The sequence below is a fragment of the Diadema antillarum genome, unplaced genomic scaffold, assembly GCF_040938485.1.
Source record: "Diadema antillarum isolate AM-2024a unplaced genomic scaffold, OU_Dant_1.0 seq00000358_RagTag, whole genome shotgun sequence".
Classification (NCBI taxonomy): domain Eukaryota; kingdom Metazoa; phylum Echinodermata; class Echinoidea; order Diadematoida; family Diadematidae; genus Diadema; species Diadema antillarum.
This window is the reverse complement of record NW_027271364.1, coordinates 143,648-171,342: the sequence shown is the minus strand read 5'-3', so window position 1 is coordinate 171,342 and position 27,695 is coordinate 143,648. Positions and strand designations below refer to the sequence as shown.

The 27,695-nt window shown below is 37.8% G+C and overlaps 2 protein-coding genes across 5 annotated transcripts in view; one reads left to right on the top strand and one right to left on the bottom strand.

Moving 5' to 3' along the window:
- The window catches only part of LOC139731123 (uncharacterized), a 163,668-nt gene extending 159,333 nt beyond the window's left edge, over nt 1–4,335 (bottom strand). For both annotated transcript variants that reach the window (XM_071642005.1, XM_071642006.1), the window contains exon 1: nt 4,209–4,335. The gene's annotated coding sequence lies outside the window, so the exon portion shown is untranslated. The remainder of the gene's footprint in view (nt 1–4,208) is intronic.
- A 5,560-nt stretch (nt 4,336–9,895) lies between these two features.
- Nucleotides 9,896–27,695, top strand: part of LOC139731121 (N-acetylglucosamine-6-sulfatase-like) — a 43,671-nt gene continuing 25,871 nt past the window's right edge. For 2 of the 3 annotated variants that reach the window (XM_071642002.1, XM_071642003.1), the window contains exons 1-4: nt 9,896–10,294; nt 12,021–12,080; nt 13,433–13,636; nt 25,371–25,436. In XM_071642002.1, coding sequence (XP_071498103.1) covers nt 10,055–10,294; nt 12,021–12,080; nt 13,433–13,636; nt 25,371–25,436 — 570 coding nt within the window. In that variant the 5' untranslated portion in view covers nt 9,896–10,054. The remainder of the gene's footprint in view (nt 10,295–12,020; nt 12,081–13,432; nt 13,637–25,370; nt 25,437–27,695) is intronic. The other variant, XM_071642004.1, reaches the window with a different exon arrangement.

Genomic DNA, 27,695 nt, shown 5'->3' with positions numbered 1-27,695 from the left:
GATGAAGAAAACTGCATACAATACTCTTTCTTGAGACAATCTGTCTGTAACACATTTCTTGATATTATACATTATCATATAATCGTATTTGGATAATTAATGATAGTCTCGTGATATGGTGCGTATTTGAATACTTTCAATGTAATAACATAAATGTTTGATACAACAGGAGTATGATGACATGTGTGTATCGATGTCTGGTATTCATCAAACTAGCATGAACAACAACAAAAAATCACATATCCAGTTTACTATATGAAAACTGACATTTAAACAGACAACCTTTCTTCTCCACGAAAAGATGCCATGACTCAGACAAAATGTGAAGTCATGCAAGTAGCAACTTCGACTTCAGATTGGAAGCAATGCACTGAGACCATTTTTCTCATCTTTTTGCCACAGCAAAGTCATCCCAAGACACTGTGGGGATCTTGCCCTGTCTGGCCACTGGTGACTAAACACATCAATTCCACTAGATGCACTTCAGCACACACAGCAGGAGGGATATGGGTCAGGAGATTTTTGATTTGCAGCTGATATGACATCATCATTCTTATCCATTTTTGGCCAGTGCATCAATTTACAGTGCACTGAGCCTGTGTACATGTACATGTACTGTACTTATAAATACTGGAAGCTTCTTTTTTCCTTGACAATCTTTATTGAGCAAATGGAAAATGTCATGGAAGGCCCGAAGGAGGGCATGTTATAAACTAATACAAATGTACCTGATCACAAATGAAGCTACGGGAATTGAAGCATTACTCACAGACTGATGAAGGTATCGTATCATGGACATTCTTTTTAAAGCTTGTGTCAAGAGACTATTATACATGGATCAAGCATTCAAGAAATACACAAAACATTTTTAAAACCAGACACTTTTCGCATGCATGAAACTTTCGCAAATTTCATGAGAAGTCAAGATTTGCAAAAGTAAAATGCAAGCAACGGGTTTTGTCTACACAGTGCATTGAATGCCACTGAAAATTTGCAAATACACTTGTATTCCATGCTCTTGGCTCCACTTTAAACACAAAAGTTTCATGTTGCAAATGTTTCTGGATTTTCAGTACCTTGTACAATGCCTGGGACAAAATTGTGTAGGACAAGACTAACGCAGAGCGATAATACACTGCACAAAGGCACAGCTAAATGTATGCAATATTTTGCTGCTTCTTCAATTAGATCTTCTTCTTCTTCTTCTTCCTTGTCCAGCACATGTATAAATATCAAGTTGAAAGGGAGAAAAAGTCAACCTTACATTATATGTAATTTTAAAAAATACCATTTAAGTAGTAAATTACTTGTCAGTACAATCCACATTTTGTGGCAAAGATTCAAACGATTTCCAAGTAGGAATAGTATACCCATCATCTAGACACATTTGCATGCCTTTAACAAATGATACCTTTTACAACAGTTTTGTAGGGACTACACAAGTACTTGTGTACACTGTACTTGTTACAGTGCATAAATCAGTATCATGGGAACTACATAATGTAGAATATTTTTAAAAATGAATAAAAGCTCCATTTTTATCAAAAACTGATGAGCCACAAACATGTAGCTTAATAATTTAGACACCGACATATAAACTGAAAGCCAAGCAGGTTATCACTATCATTACAACCTACAGGCTGTAATTCTCTTGAATCTTGAATGATACATACAATGTAGTGTAACTTTGAAGTTCTATTGAATAACACTGCATTGATGCAAAGACTGTCTTTCTCTGATTATATTGTACAAATGAAACAAAGAACGTTTTGTTAATGCATACACTGTGTATTATATCTAGAAAGCAAAATCACACTATGTTTTACTTTACTTTTGAAAAACAAGCGCTTGCTTCTGAAATTGGACGCAAGTTTGTTTTTTGCTTTTTGTTTTTGTTTCTATAAGCTTTCATTTTTTGGTGTTTGTTGCAGTTTTTTTTTTTGGGGGGGGGCTGTCTTCTACTGTACTTCTTTCTGTGTTTTATTTTCAAAACATAAAATATCAACAAAAATACAGTCACATGACTGTGATGCCTAACAGAGTGGAATACAGTGAATATCATCGGGATATCACACTGCATGCCAACATCTTGTTCTCTTTCACTTTCAAAATCATGCATTCTTTTTGCTTTTGTTTAGAGCACAGATGATCAATATTAAAAATATAGGCCTAGAAAGCAAACTTAATTGTGATACATGTGCAGACATTAATTACCTCCGACAAGGGAGGACGTTATGTTTTCGTTACCGATGGTTTGTTTGTTTCTTTGTTTGTGTGTTCGTTAGTTACTGCAGTTAGTTTGTCTGTGTGCAAAATAACTCAAAAAGTACTTAAAGGACAAGTTCACCTTCATAAACATAAAGATTGAGAGAATGCAACAATATTAGTAGAACACATCAGTGAAAGTTTGAGGAAAATTGGACAATCGATGCAAAAGTTATGAATTTTTAAATTTTTGTGTTGGAACCGCTGGATGAGGAGACTACTACAGCTTGTGAGTCATATATGCGTACAACAGTATAAAGAAAATAGTAAAGAAATTCACATATTTTCACTTTTGAAAAAAAGAGCACTTGCTTGCCTCTTTCTAAAGGCAGGGGGAATAATATTACCCATAACATTTGTCGGTAACAAGTCGGACGAATGTGTATTTTTTTCAAAAGATGAAATTTTGTGAAATTCTCTTTATATTTTCCTTATATTGTTGTACGCATGTGACATCTAAGTTATTCACACACTGCAGTAGTCTTCTCATCCAGCGGTTACTGCACAAAAACTTCAAAAATTCATAACTTTTGAACGGACTGTCCGATTTTCCTCAAACTTTCAATGATGTGTTCTACTAATATTGCTACATTCTCTCAATCCTTATGTTTATGAAGGTGAACTTGTCCTTTAATGGATTTTGATGAAACTTGCAGTTACATTGTAAGGTTTAGAATGTCACAAGTAACAAACGATTAAATTTTTTGGGGGAAAAATTTGCGGTGACACCATGTGTATGTAGCGAGAATTTTGGGGGAATTTATGAAGGATTTTTGATATTTTGGCAGGTAGGGTGAATGAACTTGGGAGTTCAGGCTGCGCGTATTTGAGATTTGCTTGCGCGCACTAAAGTGCGTTCTCCAGTTTCTGCTAGGGCGAGGCGCGCCATGCAGCTGAGGGTTTATGACGTAACAAAGGCTTCTATATTGGGAAATTGGGCGGCTCTCAGCACACAATCATATGGACGTATGGGTGGAAATCACTGATATCTCTATGGAAGAACAAGATCAGTGGTGGAAATGAGCTGCATGCTTATCTAGTTACAACTGTGATCAATGTTCTACAAGTGTAATTCAAAACATTCCCATAGGGAATGTAATATAATTTCAGCAAGTCCCTTCTAAGTTCTGAACTATTGTGAGATTGTAAGATTATTGATTTGAAATATGCTCATAAATGTTCAGTCATACATGCAGATTGTCTACAACCTATTGGTACAGCTATGAATACTGTGAAGTAAACAAATTAATTAATTAATTTACACAGGCTCCTACAAATAATGTACACTGTACAATCAATCTTTTTGTTCAACAATCAGCACTGGTGCTGCATGTCGTATTGAAATACCATCCTACTTTCTATAGTAATACTTTAGTAGGTCAGGCATTCAAGGAGTTCTTATTCAACTGTTTAAATTGCATTTTGTGACACCACAAGCAAATGAAACAGCAAATAAAAAAAGGGGGCAGAGCAAGCCAGTTTTGAATCAAGCTTACTTTAATAGTTTGAGTATTTTATAGACTCATTTGACATTTAAAAAAAAAAAGAACAAAAGAAAACACACATACACACACACGCACACACACACATTGCGACTTACACATTATGTGTATGGGGGAAAAAAACTTTTCGTTTTTCATGAGACAAAGACTGCGAAAAAGGAGCAGGTGACAATGTAATGGTGTTGTCGTGACTCTCTCCCAGGCCGAGGCCGAGCCAGATCTCGGTCTGTCTGCCAAACTTACGCGTGGTGTACTACCCCACGATGCCGGTGTGCAAGCACCCGAACCCGTACCACCACCACCACCTGCGCCGAGGTACAACCCGGCGACTCTAGCTGTTCCTCGCAGAGTCAAGAGAACAACACGGATTTCAACCTTAACTTACAATGTATATGATTATTCAAGACATTAGATATCCACTCCAGTGTGTAAAGAACTTACCTTTTCTAATATTCTCGTTTACGTCTATCCTTGTCAATACGCGGATGTTGTCATCTTAGCAGAACAATTCCATGATAATTTTCCGAATATCCTGACATAAATAGTCGAGCAACAGCAAACCGTTGGATGGTGGAACGATCCAAAATTTTCGGGGTATCGATCGTTTATAAGGGGCGATCAAAGTCGAAATCCCGTCAACTAACATTGGACTAAAGATGGCGCTCATTGTCGAAGTGAACAGCGGACAAAGAGGTTCATCAACGAGAAAGTAAAATGAGTGTCACAGCTGTTCTCAGTAACCTCTTTGGAACTGAACCAATATTGTTGGGTTTACATTTTTTTTTGTATGGCACTTTTTTGGCTCTTTAAAAGAAAAAAAAAGTGATTAGAGTAAAAAAAAAAAATGAGTAGAAAACATACGGCGCTGACGTTAACTACAAACAAGGACAGTATCCTCGTTTAAAACCAACTCTGAAATGAACTGCATTCATTTCTTTTCCTCCAACTTCTTTGATCTCTTTCTCCTGTTTCTTCTTTTAATCATTCTTCTTCGACTTCGCGAAAAGAAGAGCATTAAGCCCCTATAGAGGATAAACAGAAGCATTTTTAATGTCTTATGAAATTGATTTATACATTTCTTTTGAGACAACGATGCAACGAAAATATAATGATAAGTCAATATATTTTTATTTTTTCTAATATGGAGAAAGAGCACTTGACTTATTCCTTTCAAAAGGTAGGGGATATAATCACGCATGCCTCACAAAAATTTTGTCAGTTATATCTAAAATAGATTTGTGTTTTTTAAATGATACGAAATTCTGTGAAAAGTTTTCTATAATAAAATGTAGTTTACCTGCTGTTACATTACAAATGGTTGTAGTCCTCACATCCATCCGCTCTCATTGTGGTACTGAAACTGTGAAAATTAATTTTCCTCGAACTTCATTCATTAATTTTGTTCAACTAATATTTCTGCATTCAAGCAATCCATGAATACTTGGGTTCCATTCCTTTCTACATGAATAAAGCCCAAACTACTGTTGTTAGCAGTCGAGAATGCGGATATACTATAGACATATTCATTTAGAGCTATAGGGCCTTTTATTATCGGTTCATCTTATTCCATTCACAATTTTTTTTTTAACTTTTCATGCATAGCGTGAGACAAAACAGAGCAAACGCAAGTTTAAAACGTCACATTTAATGAATAGCGTGTAAGAAATACGTTATAATGATCGTTACAAAGAAGTAGGCCTGTTATAGACAACAATTAAGAAGAGAGTATATTGCAGCTCAATGCTAAAGGAAGCAAAATACTATACATCACTAAATTACATTGTTGTTTGTGACAAGTGTAAAGGTTTTCGACGTTGTTGTAGTTAATGTTTGTCATTCCGAAAGTTTGCTATACCGAAACATCCAAAAATGCCCTGTTCATACTGATGGCTGTTATCCGAAAATGAAATACGGCTTTATAAACCCGACAATGACATAATGTTCGTTACACGAGTATGATATAGGAAGGTATACGTATAAGAGGTCTACCAACGAACCCTTGGAATTATGTACAGTTACGGATCTTTATTGTTTTCGGATTCACGAACATTCGTAACGACGTATACCTTTATTTTCGGATTAACGAACCTTCGGAAAGAGGAAAGTTATTCAATTTTCGGAATTGATCAACAAACTTTTGGAATATCGAACTGTTAACCCAATTCTCTGAGGCCTCAGCAAATCAAACATCATGAAAGAAAACCGAAAGACAACGTTTACTATTATCATCGATTTTTCATTTTTATCGAAATTATTTGATAAGTTTGATAAGATGAAATAATTTAATGAGGTATGGTTCATTATTCCGAAGGTTAGTGTGTCCAAAACTGAGCTAAGGTTCAGATCACTCTGAAGATTCGTCAATCTGAAAACGAAAAGATAAGTGCGTATATAAAAAAAAAGTGAAACTACGAACCCCCCTTTTTTTTTCCTTCTCGGATTAACGATTCTAGTTCTCATTTACAATTTTTCGGATTGACGAACCCGTCCAGAACAACGAACGTTCGGAATAACGATCCCACGGAATAACGAACTGTAAACTTATTGTATAAATGAGAGGAGAGGGAGAGAGAGAGAGAGAGAGAGAGAGAGAGAGAGGGAGAGAGAGAGAACCCCTCCCCTCCCCCCCAAAAAAACCCCACAAACTTTGCGATTCGATAGCACTTACTAACTCTAATGTGAGGAATTCTTAACATTATTAACATTAGTATGGGTGTTTGTGATGATAATGCTTTCATAGATTGAATGTCGTGCTGTTCATGTTGATCGTTTTGACATCTCCTGCACTATATGACCTCATATTTTGTAACTCCCTTCTTCTTTTTCCTATTCTTTTTTTTTTTTTTTTGTATATAGATTTTCCCCCCTGAAGATTCTATTCTCCTGTCTCTTCTATGCATGCTTGCTCGTCATTGCTACGGTTGTGCCTGTGCTATGGTGAATTTCCAAAAAAAAATGTTTCGGAGTGACGTTCTGTGAAGTCGAGCAAAGAAAGCCTGTATACAATCAAATTCAAGACTTCTGTTGCATGAAATGCCATGGTTTAATGCCTCAAAACAAATATATATTAACCATAAAGTGTCTCATCTTATCTATAACTTCTTCTCATCGCTTATATTGGAACTACATGTCTTGAAACCCCCAATTGGTTTTTGTTTGATTTCATCGCAATTGTGACATGAGGAAGAAATCAATGATGATGGTGAACGTTGTCTTTTGATAGGGTTCGTTATTTCGAAGGTTTGTTACGGGCCCTATTTCATTGTCGGTTCAACGAACCTTCGGAATAAAGAACCTTATTTCATTTTCGGATAAAACGAACATTCGGAATAACGAATCCTATTTCATTTTCGGATAAACGAGCCTTCGGAATAGCGAACCCTATTTCATTTTCGGATAAACGAACCTTCGGAATAACGCCACATTTAATGTTCGGATTAACGAACCCTTTTTCATTGTCGGATTGACGAACCTCTAGGTATCGGGAATTTGTGTGTTTCGGTCTTCGGATTAACGAACCTTCGGGATAACGAACAACACCCGTTAAGGGATTGAATGCGAACCATAAGCAGCTACAGTTTTCAATATTGATGAACAGTATATATAGATTATACATCTCTGCCTTTTACCTGCAATCTTATATGAGGGGAACAATCGATCAACCTCACTGGAGTCATGCGTGGCTACTGAAAATCAGTTTGCTTTCAAAGATGCCAATCCAGCGCTCATTATTACCAACTAATAAAGCCCATTTATGACCCTGGATGCGTCTACGACCCGATTGCTATTGAAATTTAGGCCAAATGGTGATCATACACTGCGAACATAGATATGATAAAAACAAATATATATCCACCATAAGAATAAAACAGCATGCATCAATAAACATTGGCCTATACTAATACAGATGATCACTCATCAAATGCTTTTAGGATGATTTCCAAGGTCTAATGTCCTCTATAGCCACAACAGCTATATCTTTGTACCATGATCTTGCCATGGTCGGCGCCACGTTTTCAAAAGTGTGTGTGTTTATGGGGGGGGGGGGGGGGTGGGGCACTTCAGATTTGGTCTTCTGGTGCCACTTCTGCACATCCGTTCCGGGTTTCTTCAGCTGACTACAGTGCAAAAACAAAGCCTTTTGTTATCGCGTTTACGCTTCAAGGTTTTTATCTATTTCTTTCTAGTGCCACTTAAACGTACTTGGGGGGGGGGGGGCAAAGTGGTAACACCTTATTATGATTGTATTCCTTTGTATGGTGCCAAAAGAAAAAAAAATGGGAGGGGGGTCGAGCATCCCCCCCTCCTTCCCGGTCCCCCGGACCCGCCGGCCCTGCTAGCTCAAGGTATAAAAATAATGCTGTCTATCCTCGATTCTCAGTCTATTATTATTTTGTGCCAGGACCATCTCCGAAAGTGATTAATGTGCCATGGAGACCGCCCTCTCGTGGGATCATCACAGCGAACCCTCAACCACACTGAGCAACTTACTTTGTGAATGATGCGCGACACAATTATTGCATGTGCACAAGATGTTGGAGCCCATCGGGCGCCTTTGAATGTTTCTCAGATCATCAACATCAGCATCATCACCATCACCACCACCACCACCACCACCACCACCACCATCATCATCATCATCATCATCATCATCATCATCATCATCATCATTATCATCATCATCATGGTCTTCTTCTTCATCATCATCATCATCATCATCATTATTATCACCATTATCTCTTTAACTAGTCAGGATACTACAGTGGACATCAAGTCAATGTTGGGATCAAGCTGCTGATCTCATAACCTCTGGTAGATATTGATAAGTTTATACGCATAATGTTCATTTATGATACAACATAACATATCGAACAAAAAGACATCTACATGAGGAAAAGCAGAAAATGGTGTTATTTTTTTATCAATATTGATGTTGGAGGAAGCTGTAGACAGGGGAGGATCCCGGAATACTGCAAGGGGATGGGGGGGGGGGGGGGGAGGAGGGGGGCACAAACAATATTACTGGTGCTACTTCCAGGTTTCATTTCATTTTTTTCCTTTTCATTTCTTTCGTTTAAAAAAAAAGAAAAAAAAGAAGAAGGGGTACACTCCCCTCTGGATCCGCCACTGGTAGTCATATTTTGGATCATGGCAAATACATCGTTTTCAGGATAGCGATATTTTTCAAAGGTTGATGTTACAATGAATCATGGTAATCTGGAAGACATGTTATTAACCAAGAATTGGGGCCTATTCACACAGACTCTTCGCCCTATAGCACCACCCCTTCCCCATGATAGCAGAGGAAAAAGATGCACAGGTATTTTGTAGTGATATAACTGATTCGAAGTTATCAAAGGAAATAGAATATCCATCATCTTAGAAGACCAATCTTACACTTATTCATTGAATGTTGTTGTTGTTTTTTTTTAAGTAACTGATTGTATATGATCATGTGCTGATTGGTGTTCAGGTCCACAGAGTGGCATGCATACGTTGGGGTTTATCACAGTATTATATGAGGACTTGGAGAAAAAAAAATATTTGGGTAGCATTGCAAAATTCTATTTTCCATTTTCAGTTCACATGAGGATACCTTCATTTTGTTCATCAATAATTTTCACGTTTTCTGGTGATGAGAAACTCGATTTCAATACAATATTTGATTTTCGTACTTTGATACCTTCAACCCGTCGGAAAGTATGACCCTTTACACGTGATGAGTGTGGTTGAGTAGGAGAACATAACTGAGACCTATAACTTGGTTATCAAAAACAAAAACAAAACAGCAAACAAACAAACAAAGTAACAATCGACCACCACCACCAACATAACAACAACAACAACAGCAACAACAGCAACAACAACAACAACAATAGCAACAAAGTCGCTCATCTCGAGTCTTTTGCAGATCCAATGGGTGAATGGGCATATGAATGTCAAGTAAGTTCTTGAAATACTTTTCCATCCAATTTATCTGATCACTTCCCTTCGAAAGAGAAATAATTATAAACGCATTGAGTAAGGCTGTGGCGGAATCATGTGATCACGGCCCTGGCCACAATGCGAACTGCCTACTATGACTGGTAGGTATCGCGTACATAGACAGCTAGCTAGCTACAGGTACAGCTAGCTTCCTGTTATCTGAGTGGTGTACGGTTCAATGAAACTGAATGAGGATGAGGGAGACTTGGTGGCACTGCGCCGAGAAAAGCTAACACTTGAGAGCCTTGCTGGTTATAAGTGTCGTTTTGCATCTTGATTTCGAGCTAATTTTACTTACCAGAATGATGGGGCCAGGGCGAAGTTATTGCGTATTTGTGCTGGTTTTCTGCGAAGTTTTCCTTCTCGTAGCAAGGCTTCCTTCGTCTGGAGCGGTTCCTGATAACTCTCTCGGCCGAACCAGCCGGGCACCGGAGAGACGAGTGTCCGCTGGCAGCAAGTCGCGTGAGCAGCCAAGAGTTGTAGATAAACCCAACATTGTGTTTATACTCACAGATGATCAAGATGTTACCATGGATGCCATTGTGAGTACTTATTTAGAAATTGAACATTTTGTGCGTCAACACTACTTTTTCTTTTGATTTTGCTGAAATGTCCCCCCCTCCCAAAAAAAAGAAAATTAAATTAAAAACTGCACAATCGATCGGATTTTCACATTGATAACACCCAAGGCCAAAACAATAATGCAATATGATTTAAATTTTAATTGTTCAAATGCTACTTCAGGGTCTTAAAATGCAACATCTTAGTTCTATTTTGCAAAAACTCTATTGAATTTGGTTAAGCGGTCACAGAGAAATATGGACTAAATTTACGTGTAAATTGTAAAGCATGTCGTAAGTCTGATTCTTCCAAGTTTAGCACTTGGATGCTCTTGAGGAACTGCATATTAAAGGACAAGTTCACCTTCATAGACTTGTGGGTTGAGTGAATGCAGCAATATTAGTAGAACACATCAATGATAGTTTGAGGAAAATTGGACAATCCGTTCAAAAGTTAAGAATTTTTGAAGTTTCTGCTCAGTCACGGCTGGATGAGAAGACTACTATACATAGCTTGCGATGTCACGAGTACAACTAAATTTATATAAAGAAAGTATAAAGAAAATTCAAGATATTCTCACTTTTCTCAACGTTTGAACGGATTGTCGGATTTTCCCCAAACTTTCACTGATGTGTTCTGTTAATATTGTTGCCTTCACTCAATCCACATGTATATGAAGGTGAACTTGTCCTTTAATGTGCGAACACAATAGACAGAACATGGAGGGAAGAGATTCCTGACGTGCCCTACAAAATTCCTTGTTTCTCTTTGACTACTGAAGCAAATCGAATGGGGTTTTCTGCAAGATGTGGGCAATGAGTTGTAGTTTCATACCCTGGAATCGTATGTGGATTGATTCACTATTTTTTAAGTTATCATTGCGGAGGGTACTGTTGTATTTTTTACCTTTTTTTTGACATACGGTATAGTACAAGTACACACACAGCCAAGAATCTTGACTGGAGTCAACCATTACCGATGAGCATACATGTAATATGTACACTTCAATGTATTTGCGCCCAACAGCCCCAAACGCGTACTACAATTGTATGTAGCATAATCATAATGGGGCTACGGACTGTAGCATTCAGGATCATGACGGGTAGAATGGCAGATAAATATCAACTTAAAATCGAAATTTTTTTTTCAATTTGAAGACTTACAGGTGAAGTTGAAGTGCTGACAACAGGTAACATGCAACGTTTGGTTCTGCCAATAGTCCCTTTCTGTTCGAATTGATGACTTAATGTGACTACAATGAATTGACGGCCAGCGCATGCGCACACAGACATCTTATCGGGTTAATGGATTTGAAATTTGTGCGCATGTGATGTGTGCGCATGCGCTGGCCGTCAATTCAGTGTAGCTCTCCCAGGTTCCTCTCGACCGAGTCACATTAAGTCATCAATTCGAACAGAAAGGTACGGCAGAACCAAACGTTGCACGTTACCTGTTGTCAACACGTCAACTTCACCTGTAAGTCTTCAAATTGAAGAAATTTTTAGATTTTAAGTTGATATTTATCCGCGATACTACCTCTGTTATGATCCTGAATGCTACAGTCTGCAACCCAATTACGCTACGTACACTGTAGTACGCGTTTGGGGCTGCTGGTCGCAGTTAACTTCAATGCGTTATTGGTACACAAGTTGATTTGGTTTAAATACAGTGTTTCATATATATTGGCTTTCTTTGCTTTCTCCACAGACTCCAATGAAAAACACTTTGAACCTTCTTGGCAAGCAAGGGATGACTTTTCAGAATATGGTAAAGTAGAGTGATATTTATTCTCTCTTCAGAGTTTGTATACGGTAGCTCTCACCACAATTTCCATTGTAGTTGGTTTGTTTTTTATTCCTTTCATGTTTTTTTTTTGTTGGTGCCCACTATAGATAACGTCAAACATGATACAGAATGAAATGAAACATTTGGTATGAATCTGTCTTCAGTTACTAACAAGAATCAATAATTGTATCCCAAAGAACAAAGATTTTGATTCTTTGTTGACCTGCGAGGCAACAACAAAATATATACGGTAATGAATAAAACTGTGTCTAGAAACAACATGTCTTAAGCTCTCTCATTAAGAAGAAGAAAGAAACCCCACCAGATTTACTGTGAAGGGACAGATTATACCCTGTGATTTTCGTAATGTTTCTTCAAAGTACCCAGACTTAAGTCTGGGTAAGATAGCCACTTCTTATAAACTGGGTATGCTGCCAGATGCATTCACAAGATTGTAACATTGCGGTGGTATTTTTTAGTTTTTTAGTGTACATAAATGTCTTGGCTGCATCATTTTGATTGACAAGTTTCCAATCTATTTGCTAGAAATGGCACAGTATATATCAATCATTTCATTAAAAAAAAATCCATTCATGTCTAATGTGGTTAGGCTTGAATCTTGTGTGGGTAAAACCTCCAAATCATTCATTACAATGAATGAAATGCCAACTTTATGTAGAGTTCAGAATTCAAAGGGTTCAAGGTACATTCAGAAACTTCTTTCCACGGACCAGTAGAATATGAGACGTGCCAAAAGTGGTCCTTCATTGATCGGTGAGAAAAATTCTAACTTCATCATCGGAAGCTCAAGACACAAAATGTCTGTTGACTAGTGGTCCAACAAGCACATTTCATTGTATCTTCTTGTCAGTTGCAACCAGTACCAACAGTTGTGCCTCATTTTAGAACTGCAATTTTGGACAGTAATGCTGGGGGAAAATGCATTTTTCAACCCAAAATGGAGACCGATTTCAAACAGATTGTGAAAGTACAGTATGACTACCAAATTCGATTAGCTGAATACAGTATTCTGTGGAGCCTTCTTACTGTTACCTTTACTGTACATTCAGTCTTCCAACCATTATAGTTCTTGTTTGACCATGGCCCTACCTCAAGGCTCCTATTAAAGCTGTCATATCTTTGTTTTGTATAATCAAGGAAAACAGTTTGGAGGTCCTACTGGTGGCTGTAATTTGTTTTAGTTACAATTTTCTTTCTTTTATTAATGCTGATGTTTAAATTTCTACTGTACTTCAATATTTATGTCTGCAAATTAAGATGTGTTGTTGTACAGGCATTCACACTTAACACATGTATGTCATGCGCATGGACAGTTTACCAGCAGTCCCCTATGCTGTCCAAGTCGGTCAAGTATCCTCACTGGTAACTACATACACAACCATGGTGCCATGAACAACTCGTTGGATGGCAACTGCAGCAGTGTTGCCTGGCAGCAGGGTCCGGAGCAGAGCACATTTGCCACGCACCTGCAGAAAGCTGGCTATACAACCTTTTTTGCTGGAAAGTACCTAAATCAGGTATGAACATTCTCTTTTCTCATTGCCCTTATCCTATAAAGGGGAAGTGCCTAGAGAACTCTTGCTTCTATGTCACAGCAACTACTTCAAGTAAGGTGTTTTTCCGATGCTATTCTAATTGTGACCCTGCTCCACAAAACCAACAAAAAAGTCACCAGACATGAATTTTCAGTTACGGGCAGATTCTAAGAGAGCCGACTCTAAGCTTTCAAATGATGTATAACTCTATACAAATTGACTCTCCTAACCCATCTATTCCTACCAACTTTCAAAGTAGTAGCATCATTCTTTCAAAAGTTATTAGAGTTGAAAGTGAAGAGTGTGTAAAAGGTTTTTAAGTTATGGAAAAGGGCCTCTAAGACATAGCTAATCATACTATTTTACCCCAAAAAAAGTGTTCTAGAAAAAACTTAAAACACCATCCTATTCATAGATAATCCCAAATGATGTAGAAGAAGATTTGTTCTTTCAGAAAATACAGTAAACCTCGGATAAGTCGACGTCGAGTGAGTCGAATATCACTAAACTCGAAGCAAAATAAAAAGTCCCGATTTTTCCCTATGTATTTTCTCTAAGAAATATTTGGATAAGCCGAAGTACGAGAGTCGAATTTCGGCTGTGTCGAAGTAAAACATTCAGTCCCTTTTGTACTAATTACACGTAGTTTACATCACTTGAGTCGAAGAAGATTTCTCTGGCATTCTCATTATAGTAGAGGCTACTATGTAATCCCGTGAGATTTTTGTGCCAAAATTGATTTTATTAGCTAACTTTGTCAATTTGGGGGTGCTGAATCCAAAAAACTTTGGTTCCATTATTTCTAACCACGTCTTCAGCCGCCATTTTGAATTTCAAAATGGCCGCCATACCAAACTGTATTTTGACCCATATTTCATAAAGTGAGCATTGTAGAAGCTTCAAATCTGGTGCAAAATGCATGAGTGTGATGTCAGACACTCTGATATATCTTTTTCTGATATTGTGGATTGTTTTGATACAATTTGTAGGCTGCCATCTTGAATTTCAAAATGGCCGCCATGTAGCAAACTGTAATTTGACCCATATCTCATAAAGTGAGTATTGTAGAAGCTTCAAATTTGGTGCAAAATGCATCGTTGTGGGATATCAGACACTCTGATATATCTTTTTGTGATATTGTGGATTGTTTTGTACAGTTTGTAGGCTGCCATCTTGAAATTCAAAATGGCCGCCATAACGTTTTTACCCATATCTCACGTTGCAATTGAAGCATCAAATTTTCAAGAATGCACATGCTTGTGGTGTCCAACATACCAGTACAGCTGTTTCCTAATTGTGGATCATTAGACAGGCCACCATGTTGAAATTCAAGATGGCTGCCATAGAAAACATATTATACCGGGTACTGTTGTAAGCGCCTTAGATGAATTTGCCAAAATTGTTCTAGATAGACCGAATTCATTACCAGGTCAAGCAGAATGACAGCCATCTCTCAATTCAAAATGGTCGCCGTAAATTCAAAATGTAAGAACGAGGTTCCAATGACGTCATCAAGCCATGCTGAGGGGCAAAAACTGCGTATGGGGGAGGGGGCATACCACTGTCCCATACTTGTGGGCAAGCGTGTAAGCGTTACATCCCATATGATAATAGCCAGGCGGGTATATGCGGTTCGCGAACTGCACGCTAAAGCGGTTTGTTTTTGCCTCTCGGGGAACACATTATTTTGCATCGTGGAACCTCGTTAATGATTATATTTAAACCCAGTCAATAAAATATTTTTACAAAAGTAAGCATTGATACAACTGAAGGTGATCTTCAAAAACTTGATGCTGCCTCAAGATAATAAAGACAAACAAGGAAAAGTCTCGCAATGGCCAATGGCAAGAAATGACATGGTCACCCTAACAGGCATCCCATTCACAAGCTTGTTTGTTGGCCACAAACTGAAACAAGATTTGCTAGACACTAGATATATTTCTGGAATAATACAGAATGAATAAGGAATGAGTAGGCTTTTTCCTGATTGCCTTTAAGTGGGTCATCTTCAATTATTAAGACTTCCAAAATGCTTACTGCTGTACAGCCAATGATTCTAAAACAACAAAGGAGCAATAATAGCTCGGGGGATTTTTCTCGAAAGAGATGAAAAGGGAAGTTTTCATGTTCTGTACTAAGAATTTGTATCTAGGAGAATTAAAATATATTAATCTCTGGGATAGTATGAAAAAGGACAGACATTCAACTCGTGCAATTAAAATACACCATGTAAGATTGGATCCAAAGTCATTAAGCTTAAGAGGATCACCAACTTCTTATAACATTTCTACTGGTTCTGCAGTCTGATAGACCTGTCATTATCCAGTCATTGCTGAACGATACAATTATCGGAAGGTACAAGTTTTATTAATTCCACAATCACTCTTCATCTCATAATTTCATGGCCTTCTCCTCATTCTCACTAACAAAGGTTCATTTTCCATACCCATGCCTTAGAAACCCACAAAACTGAGCCATATAATCAGCTTGAAAGTTGAAGTACTGAGCAGTCATTTCCATCTGACACAGAGACCACATCACGGAAAGAAAAGAAACAAAGGGTTCATGAAAGATGCCATGGGAGCTGTCACCCGTCACTCACAACGAGGAAACGGATAGCCTCATTCCATTGTATGTAGATGCTACTTCAAGAGCAACGGGAAAATCAGAGATATTGATGATTATTACGTAGACACTGACATTTCAATTCTCCTCATGGATCTTGTAAGTTTGCTTTACTTACTGGATTGCATGATATCTGCTCCATCACTGGAAAAGGAAATGATAAAAGTACAACTGACATTATTGAGAGATTATGTTCTGCAGTTCGTTGCGAAAAAAAACAAAGGTCTGCTTTTTCATGCCTTTTACTGGTGCTGGCTGAAGTTGAAAATTTGAGGATATCTCAAAGAGCAGATGGACCAAGATATCTAAACCTGGAATCATGCAGAATGTGCAATGACACAGTCTATGCCTTCCAGAAGTTTGGCGTGGATGACTTCAACCAGGACAATCTCCCGCTCTACCCTCGCAGAGTCTTGATAAAACAAATCCAGAGAGCAAAGCTCGTAAACTCTCACAACCTACAAGTAATTTGTGCCTCTACTACAAGGAAATATGATATTTACATTGTAGTTATTTCCAGAGGGTATGCATAAAATGTTCAATTAAATGCTTTGAGCTTCCTACACCAACGGTGGCCACAGAATTCATTATCATGCTCAGAGCAAGAAATGCAAAAGTCACTGTTTCTGGAAGAATTTTATAGAACCAATTCTCCCTTGTGTACAGCCTTAAAGGGGATGACTAGTAGCTGATCAGTGGGAATCAGTGGGAATGCTGAGGGATGATTGTTCAAATCCTTGTGGGATTCATTTAAGAGTACATTATATATCTACTGTTGTTATGTGAAAATTATTTGCTTTAGAACGGTCTCATATTCAAGTAATGTGCAGATTAATGCCCCGTCACTGACCAGGCACGCTAACCTGGAAACATTAAACTGCACATTACTTGAATATGAGACCATTCTGAAGCAACTAATTTTCACACAACAATAATGTACTCTTAAATGAATCCCACAAGGATTGGAACAATTATCCTCCAGCATTCCCACTGATTCCCACCGATCGGTTACTAGCCATCCCCTTTAAAGTGCGGTGACTTCAAAAACATATGCAGGGAATGAGCCTAGAAGACATTATCTATTAAAGTGACTATCCCATGAATTTTTAGAATGTAGGGCTAATGTTGTAAACTCTAAAACGAAATCGTCTAAATAGGGCATTTAGTCACTCAGACACAGTTATTAAGAGGTTCTTTTAAAATTCATTTGTTTTGACGTCAGAATCACATGATTTCCCATTCACAATTTTTACCCAAACGCAATGCTTTTAAAGGAATGTTTCCCATGGCAGCCATTTTGCATTTCAACATGGCAGTGTATATCTACAGGACAGGAAGCAGTCCCGCCTACGCAATTCACTGAACGTTATGAGTGTTCCAGCATGCTTGGGTTTGCAGTTAAAGATCTTACAGCACCAAATATGGTCAAAATCCATCTTGAATTTCAAGAGTGGCGGCCAATGCGAATAATCCATTATTACAGAATGTACAGGCCCTATGTGTGTTTTTTGAAAGAATGTATACTGTACGCCACCATAAACATTCATATGTCTAAAAGTTGCTTGTAACCAGAGATACTAGCTGAAAAGCAGCCATTTTGAATGTTAAGATGGCCGCCTTGATAGTGATCTGCAATTTAAGGGAGGGAAAAAGTGCATCTGAATGGTCAACATCATGAACCCGGTTTATGCCCGAAATGTGAACTTTCTTTATTGCTTACAACATGAGATATGGGTCAAAATATACGTTCTGGTTTGGCGGCCATTTTGAATTTCAAGATGGCCACCTTCAATATCAAAATGAACCATCGTTTCAGAAAAAGATGTTTCAGAATGTCTGATAGCATACGCATGCTCTTTGCCCCTAATTAGAACCTTACACAATGTATGCGATATGAGGTACAGGCCCAATTACACTTTTTATTGTGGCCATTTTGAATTTCAAGATGGCCGCCAATGAAAATGATCCATCATTTAAAACAAAATGTATAGCTTGTCTGACATCACAGGCATGCTTTTTGCCCCAAATTTATACTTTCCATAATGCTTACAACCTTAGATATGGGTAAAATATATATTTAGCAATGGAGGCCATTTTGAATTTCAAGATGGCTGTTAAAAAACTGTATCAAAACTATCTATGGTATCAGAAAATGGTGCATCAGAATGTCTGACATCATAAACATGCTTTTTGCATCAAATTTGAACCTTCTATGATGCTCACATTATGAGAATTGGGTCAAATTACAGTTTGCTATGGCGGCCATTTTGAAATTCAAAATGGCGGCTGAAGACATGGTCGGAAAAAAATGTAACCAAAGTTTTTTGGATTCAGCACCCCCAAATTGACCAAGTTAGCTTTAAAAATCAATTTTTGCACGAAAATCTCACGGGACCCATTATTTCGACATAGCAGACTGTACTATTACATTTAGAGGAGAACAAAAAATCGGCATGTCGCAGAACCCCGTCCCTGACCTGCTGCAGGTAAGCATGCACACTCACCGTTCCGCTCTGCACGCATGTCGAATACACACATGTATACATGTATACACACAGTACATCGATCCATACTTTATCCATACACACAGCACATCCATACTTTATCCATGTCAAGCCAGAACTCCTTGGTCAACCAATCGCTGCTTTAATATTTTATTGACAGGCCAAGTGAGCAGAGCTTGTTTGTGCGTAATTTTGTTCAATGGAGGTGGGATGGGCCTGGGAGAGTGTTTGTCTCATGGTAGGTTGACAGAGATGGCTACCTATGTTGCACCATAGACATAGCACATGCACATTGCCACATTTTAGCGCAGACATTCTCAGAACTACGTTTAACTACACTAGTATTGATACAAATTCCATGTTCAATTTAGTTATTATTATTATTATTATCATTTATTCGACCAAGTAAAGAATATAGGATACATATCATTAACATCACACACATGAAACAAAAACCAGAATGAACATTACAAAGGATACACTGTACTGTACACGTTACACAATGTGAAAATGAAATGAATGGAGACTACATGAGGGTCGGGGCACACAAAAGTAAATACACTTACTATTGCCCGTAGGCATGTGAACCCACACATGTTGCACCTTAAGAAACATTTAACAATCATTAAAAAATTATCACTCAACCCCTGATCCCCCCCCCTTAACTCCATAATCCTTATCAAACTTCAAAACATAAAAAAAAAAACACTGTACAAATCTAATATAATCATCCAACCCTTGACTTCATTTATAAATATATTCATACATTAATTTCAAAAACTGAAAAAAAAATACGTCAACATAAATGTAGGAGATTCCTGGATTTCCACCCGACCCCCAACCCTAAGCCTCTAACCTCTTAGAACATAATCATCATTGTCGTCAGCGTAAAAATGAAAATGAAGCACATGACTGTGTACAAATCAAAACTAAAACTATCACTCAATGTGATTAATACCTCGTCAAACACGGAGAATGTAAACTCATTAATTTGTATACTGTTACCACATGTGTAAAATCAAAACTAAAACTAAAACTCAAACCACATGTGTACAAATCAAAACTAAAACTATCACTCAATGTGATTAATACCCCATCAAACACGGAGAATGTAAACTCATTAATGTGTATACTGTTACCACATGTGTACAATCAAAACTAAAACTACAACTCAAACCACATGTGTACAAATCAAAACTAAAACTATCACTCAGTGTGATTAATACCCCCATCAAACAATTAATAACGATTAATTTGTATACTGTTACCACAGCGACTCAATGTTCAACGTGAACAAAATAATGATGAATTGTGCACACCCACATTATCATAACAGTCATATATTATGTTTTATATATATATATATATATATATATATATATATATATATATATATGTTATATATATATATATGTTATATATGTCATATACTAGAACAAAATAAGAACATTATCTTCAAGAACAGACAAATTTGAATACAAACACACACACGCACGCACACACACACACATGCATGCAAATGTACTATAATACATGTACATACCTGTGAGTCGGGAAAAAAAAAATCGACTCTCGCGAGAGTCGAAGTTCACTTAAGTCGACGCATTTTTGTCAGTCCCGAGAGCTTCGACTCATGCGAGGTTAACTGTATATGAAAACTCAAGATTGACTAGATTGACCCATTTCACCTTTTTTGAGTCCTCATCTAAAAGCAGGGTGTGCGACTTTTTGTTAGTTTTTTGATGAGCGGTCACAATTTTGTGTATTAATATCTCTTGGGTGCATCTATAATAATCACTGTCATTCTTGAAAATTGAGTTTCGTTCAAATAAATATAAAAAATAAATAATTTAAAGTCATGTGACATGATCTTCATGGTCACCTGAGTGAGCCATCACCACTTTCTTTGCACATGAAGTGCTGTTTGTTTGATAAAGTTGTTGAAGGATTTACAGTTGTATATTCTTTTTGACAGTGCTCAAGATTCCTGATGGATATTATGTCAAGATACTTCCTTTAGGCAAATGCCTGTCCTCTTTTATTGTAAGAGATCCACTTAAAGGGATCATACAGTTTTGGTTGAGACCTAATTTCAGGTTTCTAACATTTTTTGGTGAGATAATGAGAAACCTCAGATTACGAAATATGAAAGAGCATGTAATTCTATGAAGAATTCAACATTTCTTTGATGAAAATTGGTTTTGAAATGGCTGAGATATCAAAAAAAGAGCGATTCTAATAAATTGTGGGACCCACACTTTATTACGATCGCTTTGTTTTACTTTGTTTTTTTGATGTTTCAATCATTCCACACCCGATTTTCATTAAATAAACTTTGAATTCCTCTTAAAATGGTATGCTCTGTAATGTATCATAAGTGTTTTCTTGGTATCTCGCAAAAAGTTAAAAGCCCAATTCTCATCTCCACCAATACTGTACCATCCCTTTAATACATGTATGATGTATTGAAGCTTTGCATGTTTATCTCATTTCATCCAAAGGCTTGTGAAAGTGAACTTTTGTGATCATTCACCGTCCATTGTGCATCATCTGTTGGGTGTAAACTTTTTACATTTTCAACTTCTTCTGAAAAAGCCCATGATGGTTTTTCATGCAAATTGGCAGATTAGCATCCCTGGTGTGATAGGATCTCAATTTGTTCAAACAGACTGTAGTACAACTAATACATAAAAATGCATCATTGATAATCAGCTTTTATGATAGCATGTATGTGTGGAATAGTAGATTTGACGTACTGGTAGATCTTTTCAGAGTCATTGAAGTCTAATTCAAAAGTTGTGTAATAATAGTGGAAAGTGATCACTACAATGTACATTGCAAATCTTTTCTGGACTACACTAGTACAAATGTACATGCATCATTGATAATCTGCTTTACACCATTACATAAAAGTGTCACGACTGTGTTTGGAATAGCAGGGTTGGCATGAAGGTCTTTTCAAAACCATTGAAGCCTAACCAAAATTTTAGCTGGGAAGTTTTACAGTGGTTATTCCACATCAAATCTGTCATGGACTACGTGGCTGCACACTAGTAGGTACAAGTAGACGCATCATCTACTTTAAGTGGTGATTCAATTAAAGTATCACGTGTGTGTGGAATTGCAGGTTTGACATGGATCTTGTGAGAGCCATTGAAACTTACAGTTGTTAGTGCCTGTTCATTGGCCAGTAAACCTCTTAACCCATTGAGGACAAATTGATTTTGCTTTATTGTGCATTTCCATAGACACCTCCTCCAGTATACTCGGGACTAGTCTGAAACGGGTTAATACATTTAAACTTTAGACTACAGCCCAATGATTATTGTGTGGACGGCAAGCTGTGACTTTCTGAAATTGTTTCAATTCTTAAATCCCGATTGGTACAAGTAGACATTATCAAATATTTGTTTGTTCCTAATCAATAACATTTTGGTTGTTGTCTGTTTTCTAGCTACAATGTAGCAAGAGCCATCTTTGCTTTATTAAGTTTAATACTTCCTTGATCAGAACATATTACATTTTACATTTGAGGGACCCCATCAGAATGTAAAGGGCTGGGAGGGGATAAACATGGTATTCGTGGTAGAACATGGGCCAAACCATAGTGTGCCTATAGTACTACAGTACTGCTGAGTCTCCAGTACTTGGCATCCCTTTTCCCTATGGCCCAGCCTGGACACCTTGTGATAGACAGTGAGAAATCTTAACAGGAACACAGAAGGAATTAAAAAAAAATTGCCCAAATCACACTGCATACTGCGTTTTGGGCAAACGGATCTGCTGTTGCCACCATGATCTTAAACATAGAGTAATTCCATCCCATGGGCGTCTCAAAGGCCTCAAAGTGACTCTGTGTGGAAATCTTGTGTGTCTGGTATACCCAAGACCAATGCATAATTTTCCCTGATATGTGTTGAGGATCAGTTTCCCATTTAGTTTGTCTTGAAGAATGTGTTATGCCGACACAATACCCTTGATATTCATTAACGTCTTCAGCATCCATAATTATAGAGTTTGCATGAAATGTATGAAAAGTTAACTTGTGAGTCTCTCACACAGTAGCTCAGGGATTATTTGACTTTAGTCACAATTTGTGTTTGCACTGATACAAGCTTGAACAAGACCTTCAATTGATCTATCAATATCTAGTCAACTGGCTAACAAAGCTGTTTGCCAGTGATGCTCATGTTTTCTAACAATTATGGACCTGCATACTGTAAAACATGATATTTTCGCGGCATGAAATTTTCGCAAGTTGCCTCTAACATTCAATGCGTATAGGTAGACAAGAACTTTCATGTGCATTTTAATTTCACGAATCTTGGCTCTTGCAAAAATCGTGAAATTAAAATGCACGCGAACATTCCTCGTTTTACAGTATATGGTTACAATTATAAATATTGTTATAAGGAATGTCCTGACATTAGTTACATTGAGGCGGTGATCCTTAAACTTCAAGGTAAGCTAACTTCAAGGACAAGCTGTTGCCCCTTTACTTCGACACACGTCCACACGACAAAGCTTGTAATCGAAGGTAGCGTATCAGCGATGATAAGCTCCTTCCCACATATTTCTACGAGGAGTCCCACTCGATGATAAAACCACAGAACTGGAAGTTCATGATGACCCCAGTACGAGGGTCACTGTATTCATATTTGAGGGGCTGACCTGGAATATAAAGGGAATGGGGGTTCACGGAGAGGTCACACTTACCTTCGAGTTTAATTGATTATCGTGTCCACATGATGCATAACTTGGGGTGGGGACCCGGACTGCTCGTGGATAGAGTTTAACCCTGAGAAATTTTGTGGTTTTATTATCAAGTTAACCTTAAGTTAGCTTTACCTCGAGTGCGTCTACACAGTTGTACTTAACTATGAACTTATCCTCAAAGTTAGCTGAACTTGAAGTTTAGGATCACAGTCTAAGCATAACTAATGCTTTTAAAAACTGCTGTATGTAGTTCTTCACCTGGCAAACATGATGGATACAAGTGATGTATTGATATAATACAGCTGTAAGATGGAGATTTCAAAACCAGTCCTGGCAGCATACATGTACAATATAAAAGTGAAACTAAGTTCAAGATTCTTCTCACAATATTATGACAGTTTTTAGTTTCACTTACATCTCAACATGACTATGAGTGATTTACCTAATCTGTCTTTGCTTTGACCAGGAATTATTGTTTATACTTCATTCAGTGGCAAATTATTATTGTTATTTTTTTTAAAGTCAAGACTCATGTCATTTACAGTGAGTAATACTAGCGTACAAGTATGCACTAATGTTGTTCACTTTTTTTTTTTTGTAAGCCCAGTCAGTTGCTGTTTCCTTTACCCTGCTTTTCAAGGTGGTTTTACAAAATTTGCATGATGTCCATCCCTTCATACAAATCCAAGTACATATGTATAAGTATAGGACCCCGTTTACAGTGCGGGGCTGGGCTGAGCAGAGCCCCACAATTTTGTCCGTTTACACTGCCGGGCTCGGCTGCACTTTTAATTCAAACCTTTCAATATTTTGTTGTAGTGGCGCTCTGCTTGTAAACAATCGCAATTTGGTATAGTCTGGTTTTCAGACCCTTTGCCAACTGGATGAAGTCGCCGTTCGGGCAAAGGCCTTTGCCGAAGGACCACCTTAAACTATACTAGTTTTTGACATTGAGGGGGTTAATATCCTGAATAACGAAATAGTATGGGCAGAGGGTTTGGAAGCCAGACTAAAATTGGCCGTGCATTTCGGCCAGTTTGCATTTACACTGAGAAAAGGCCAGGCTCGGCCGCGGCCGAGACCACCTCCAGAGCGTGGCCAAATGTGCGGCCAATTTTGGCCCCGCATTTGGCCTATTGCGCGTTAACACTGAAATGAAGGCGGGCTCGGCCGCAGCCGAACCATGGCCGAGCCTCGTTCTGTAAACGGGGTCTAAGATGTCTTGGTCATAGAGTACTCCAAAGTGTGATGTCATAGACATTCATCGCCATGGAAACTGGTTCCAAACAACCTTACCTGGCCTGAATATCTGTGAACACTATTGTTGCTAGCCATGCTCATGCCTGCTTCCAACCTAAGTTCTAGATACAAAAGACTGTGACATTATTACTTTGATACTTTATTGTGGTTTATGAATACAAATAACTGGGTTGCTATACATTCACATAAACCTGTAAATGATAGGTCCAGACACTGATTTGATTGGAAACTGTATTGTCATTAGATTTAATAGAGAGTTGATTGCAGGTAATGTATTACAGAGTACAGCCCTTCTGTGTCCATGCATTAGATCAGTTTACTCTCACTTTCGAAGCATGACATGGCCAGGATGCGCAGAGTCAGTTTAAATATAGTCCATTGATTATATACCAGGGTTATTTTAGTCAATTTAGAGTAGATTTTAATTATGAATTTATTCTGAAGTACTTTGTTATGTTTTTTTTAATAGTTTTCTGATGTTGCGAGTTTTTACTAGCCTTTATGGCTGTGGTATTTGAATTGTTTCAATATTTAAATTCATGAAAAATCAGTTGCAATTGTTTCAATGTTTGTTTGTGCTTTTTCTTTCTGTCTTTTTGAAATCATTCTAGTATGGCAGTCCCAAGGCAGGTGGTCTGGCTCATATTCCCCCGGGATGGAACCAGTGGATTGCTCTGGTGAGTAAGGCCGCGTTCATGCGAATTTCGTAGCCAGAATCACAAACATGAATCATGATTCAAAACGGTGTTTCAAATCACGGTCTCAGCGGAAGAGCGTTCATGCGGGCTTTCGCAACGCTGATTCTGGCTCTGCTCATCCTTTGCCATTGCGCAGCGCACTGCGCAGTTTGACCTTGTCTCTGCAACTCGAGCCAGACCTCCTTATGCCAACACTTACTGATCAGTCAGTTCATTATAGGCCTTTACGTTTTTATTTTGGTGAATACTTTCCAATAAGCTGTGGCATTCGGGCTCTGCCCACAGATCAAGGAATAATCTGAATTCTTCGTCTCTCCAATTGTTTCCCTTGGTAGACACAGCGCTGCAGCCATTACTATTATCAACTCAATCGGAGAGTAATTACATGTATTATTATATTAAACAGCTAGATACTAGCATAGAATCGGTGTATGGCATTGATGTAAACAAACAAGTGCAAGTATGGTACCGAAACACACGATTCATAAGACGTACCACACAATGTGGGATACCCCATGAGACGCGCATGCGCACAGCGCACAATGACGTCATAGAATCATGATTGAAATCACGGTTGCGGTCATGCGGTTTCTGCGATCGTGATTCTGGCAGAATCATGATTCAAAACGCCCTTTTTTCCGCGTTTCAGATCTGCGTTTTGAAACGCGTATAAATGGAAAAATCGCATGAACGCAACACAACTAAACACGTTTAGCGACTAAACGTGTTTAGAAACGCAATTCTAGTTTCGCATGAACGCAGCCTAAGCCAGTTGACCCTTGACCCAAGGACTTTTCAGGTTTGATATTAAAGCTAAAGGCTGTGATACACTGTCTAACAGCTTTCTTCAGTGAAAGTGTGGACCAAGTACTGTGGTGTATAAAAAGTGTATAATTATGTGACCCTGCACCACAAAACCAACAAAAAATGGCCAGACGTTGATTTTTTTTTTATTAGTTAAGTGCATATTCTGAAAGAGCAGATTTTAAGCTTTAAAATGATGTATAATTCAATTCAAGTGGACCCTCATAACCTACCTAAATATTGGAAAGAAAGCATGCACTCTGGAAAAGTGTGTACTGAGAAAAGAGGCTCTGAAGTACAGGGTCTACTCAAGCCCTTTGAATAGTCTCCGTAGACCAAGCTGTGCTCTGCTCAATGAATGGGACAAAAAACAGGATGTAAAAAGCAACAACAATGAAGGGATTATCAGATTAGACTGTAATTGAGCATGCTGTATTAACACATTCTATCCCTGACTAATACAAAGTTTCAAAGCAGTAGCATTATCCCTTCAAAAGGTATTAGAGTTGAAAGTGAAGAGTGTGTAAAGGGTTTCTTAGAAATGAAAAGGGGCCTCTAAAACATACCTAATCACACTATTCTACAAAAAAAAAAAGTGTTCTAGAAAAATTGCTGAAAACACAAACTTTAGAATAATGTAGATGATACAGTGATACTAGTTGCATCCACATTTCTAAATCAATGGAGGTAATGATTTTAATGCCCTCAGAAGTCTCCTATTGACTTTGCATGCATATCGTCATAAATTAAAAAAGAGAATTCATTTTTTTTTCACATGAGTGAAACCACATAGACAAGCTTTAACCTGTTGTGTCAAAGTATCATTCTGTTGTGATATCCAAACAATGATGACAGAGGAGTTGCTACATTGTATTAAAAAATCATCAATTACAGTTGATACTTTTATAATAGTTCTGTATCAAAAAGTTGTGCGGTGGTGACAGTATCACTGCGCTTGAGTTCTGTTTGCGACTGTGCATCACAGAACCAACAAAAAGTCGACCGATGTGGATATTCAGTGGAGGGCAGATTCTAAAAGAGTAGACTTTATGCTTTGGAGTGATGTATAATTTGATTTCTTATATTAAACTTGATCTAAATATTGTCAGGAAAGCACACACCTTGAAAAAGCGTGTACTGAGAAAAGAGGCTCTTAGATGTACACAAGTGTAGGGTCTATTCAATGGCTTAATCTTACCAAACCATGCTGTGTGCCATGACTGGAACAAATACATAATGTTAAACTCCTTTAGCAATAACAATGAAGGAATGATCAAATTATACTGAACATGAGCGTGCTCTATCAACACATAAAAAAAACAAAAATCAGCACATGCGACTTTCTTTTGGTTTTGTGATGCAAGGTCACTTATGTGGTTGCAACCAACACTAATCCATGGAAACATGCAAAGCCTAAAGTTTCCAAACTGTATT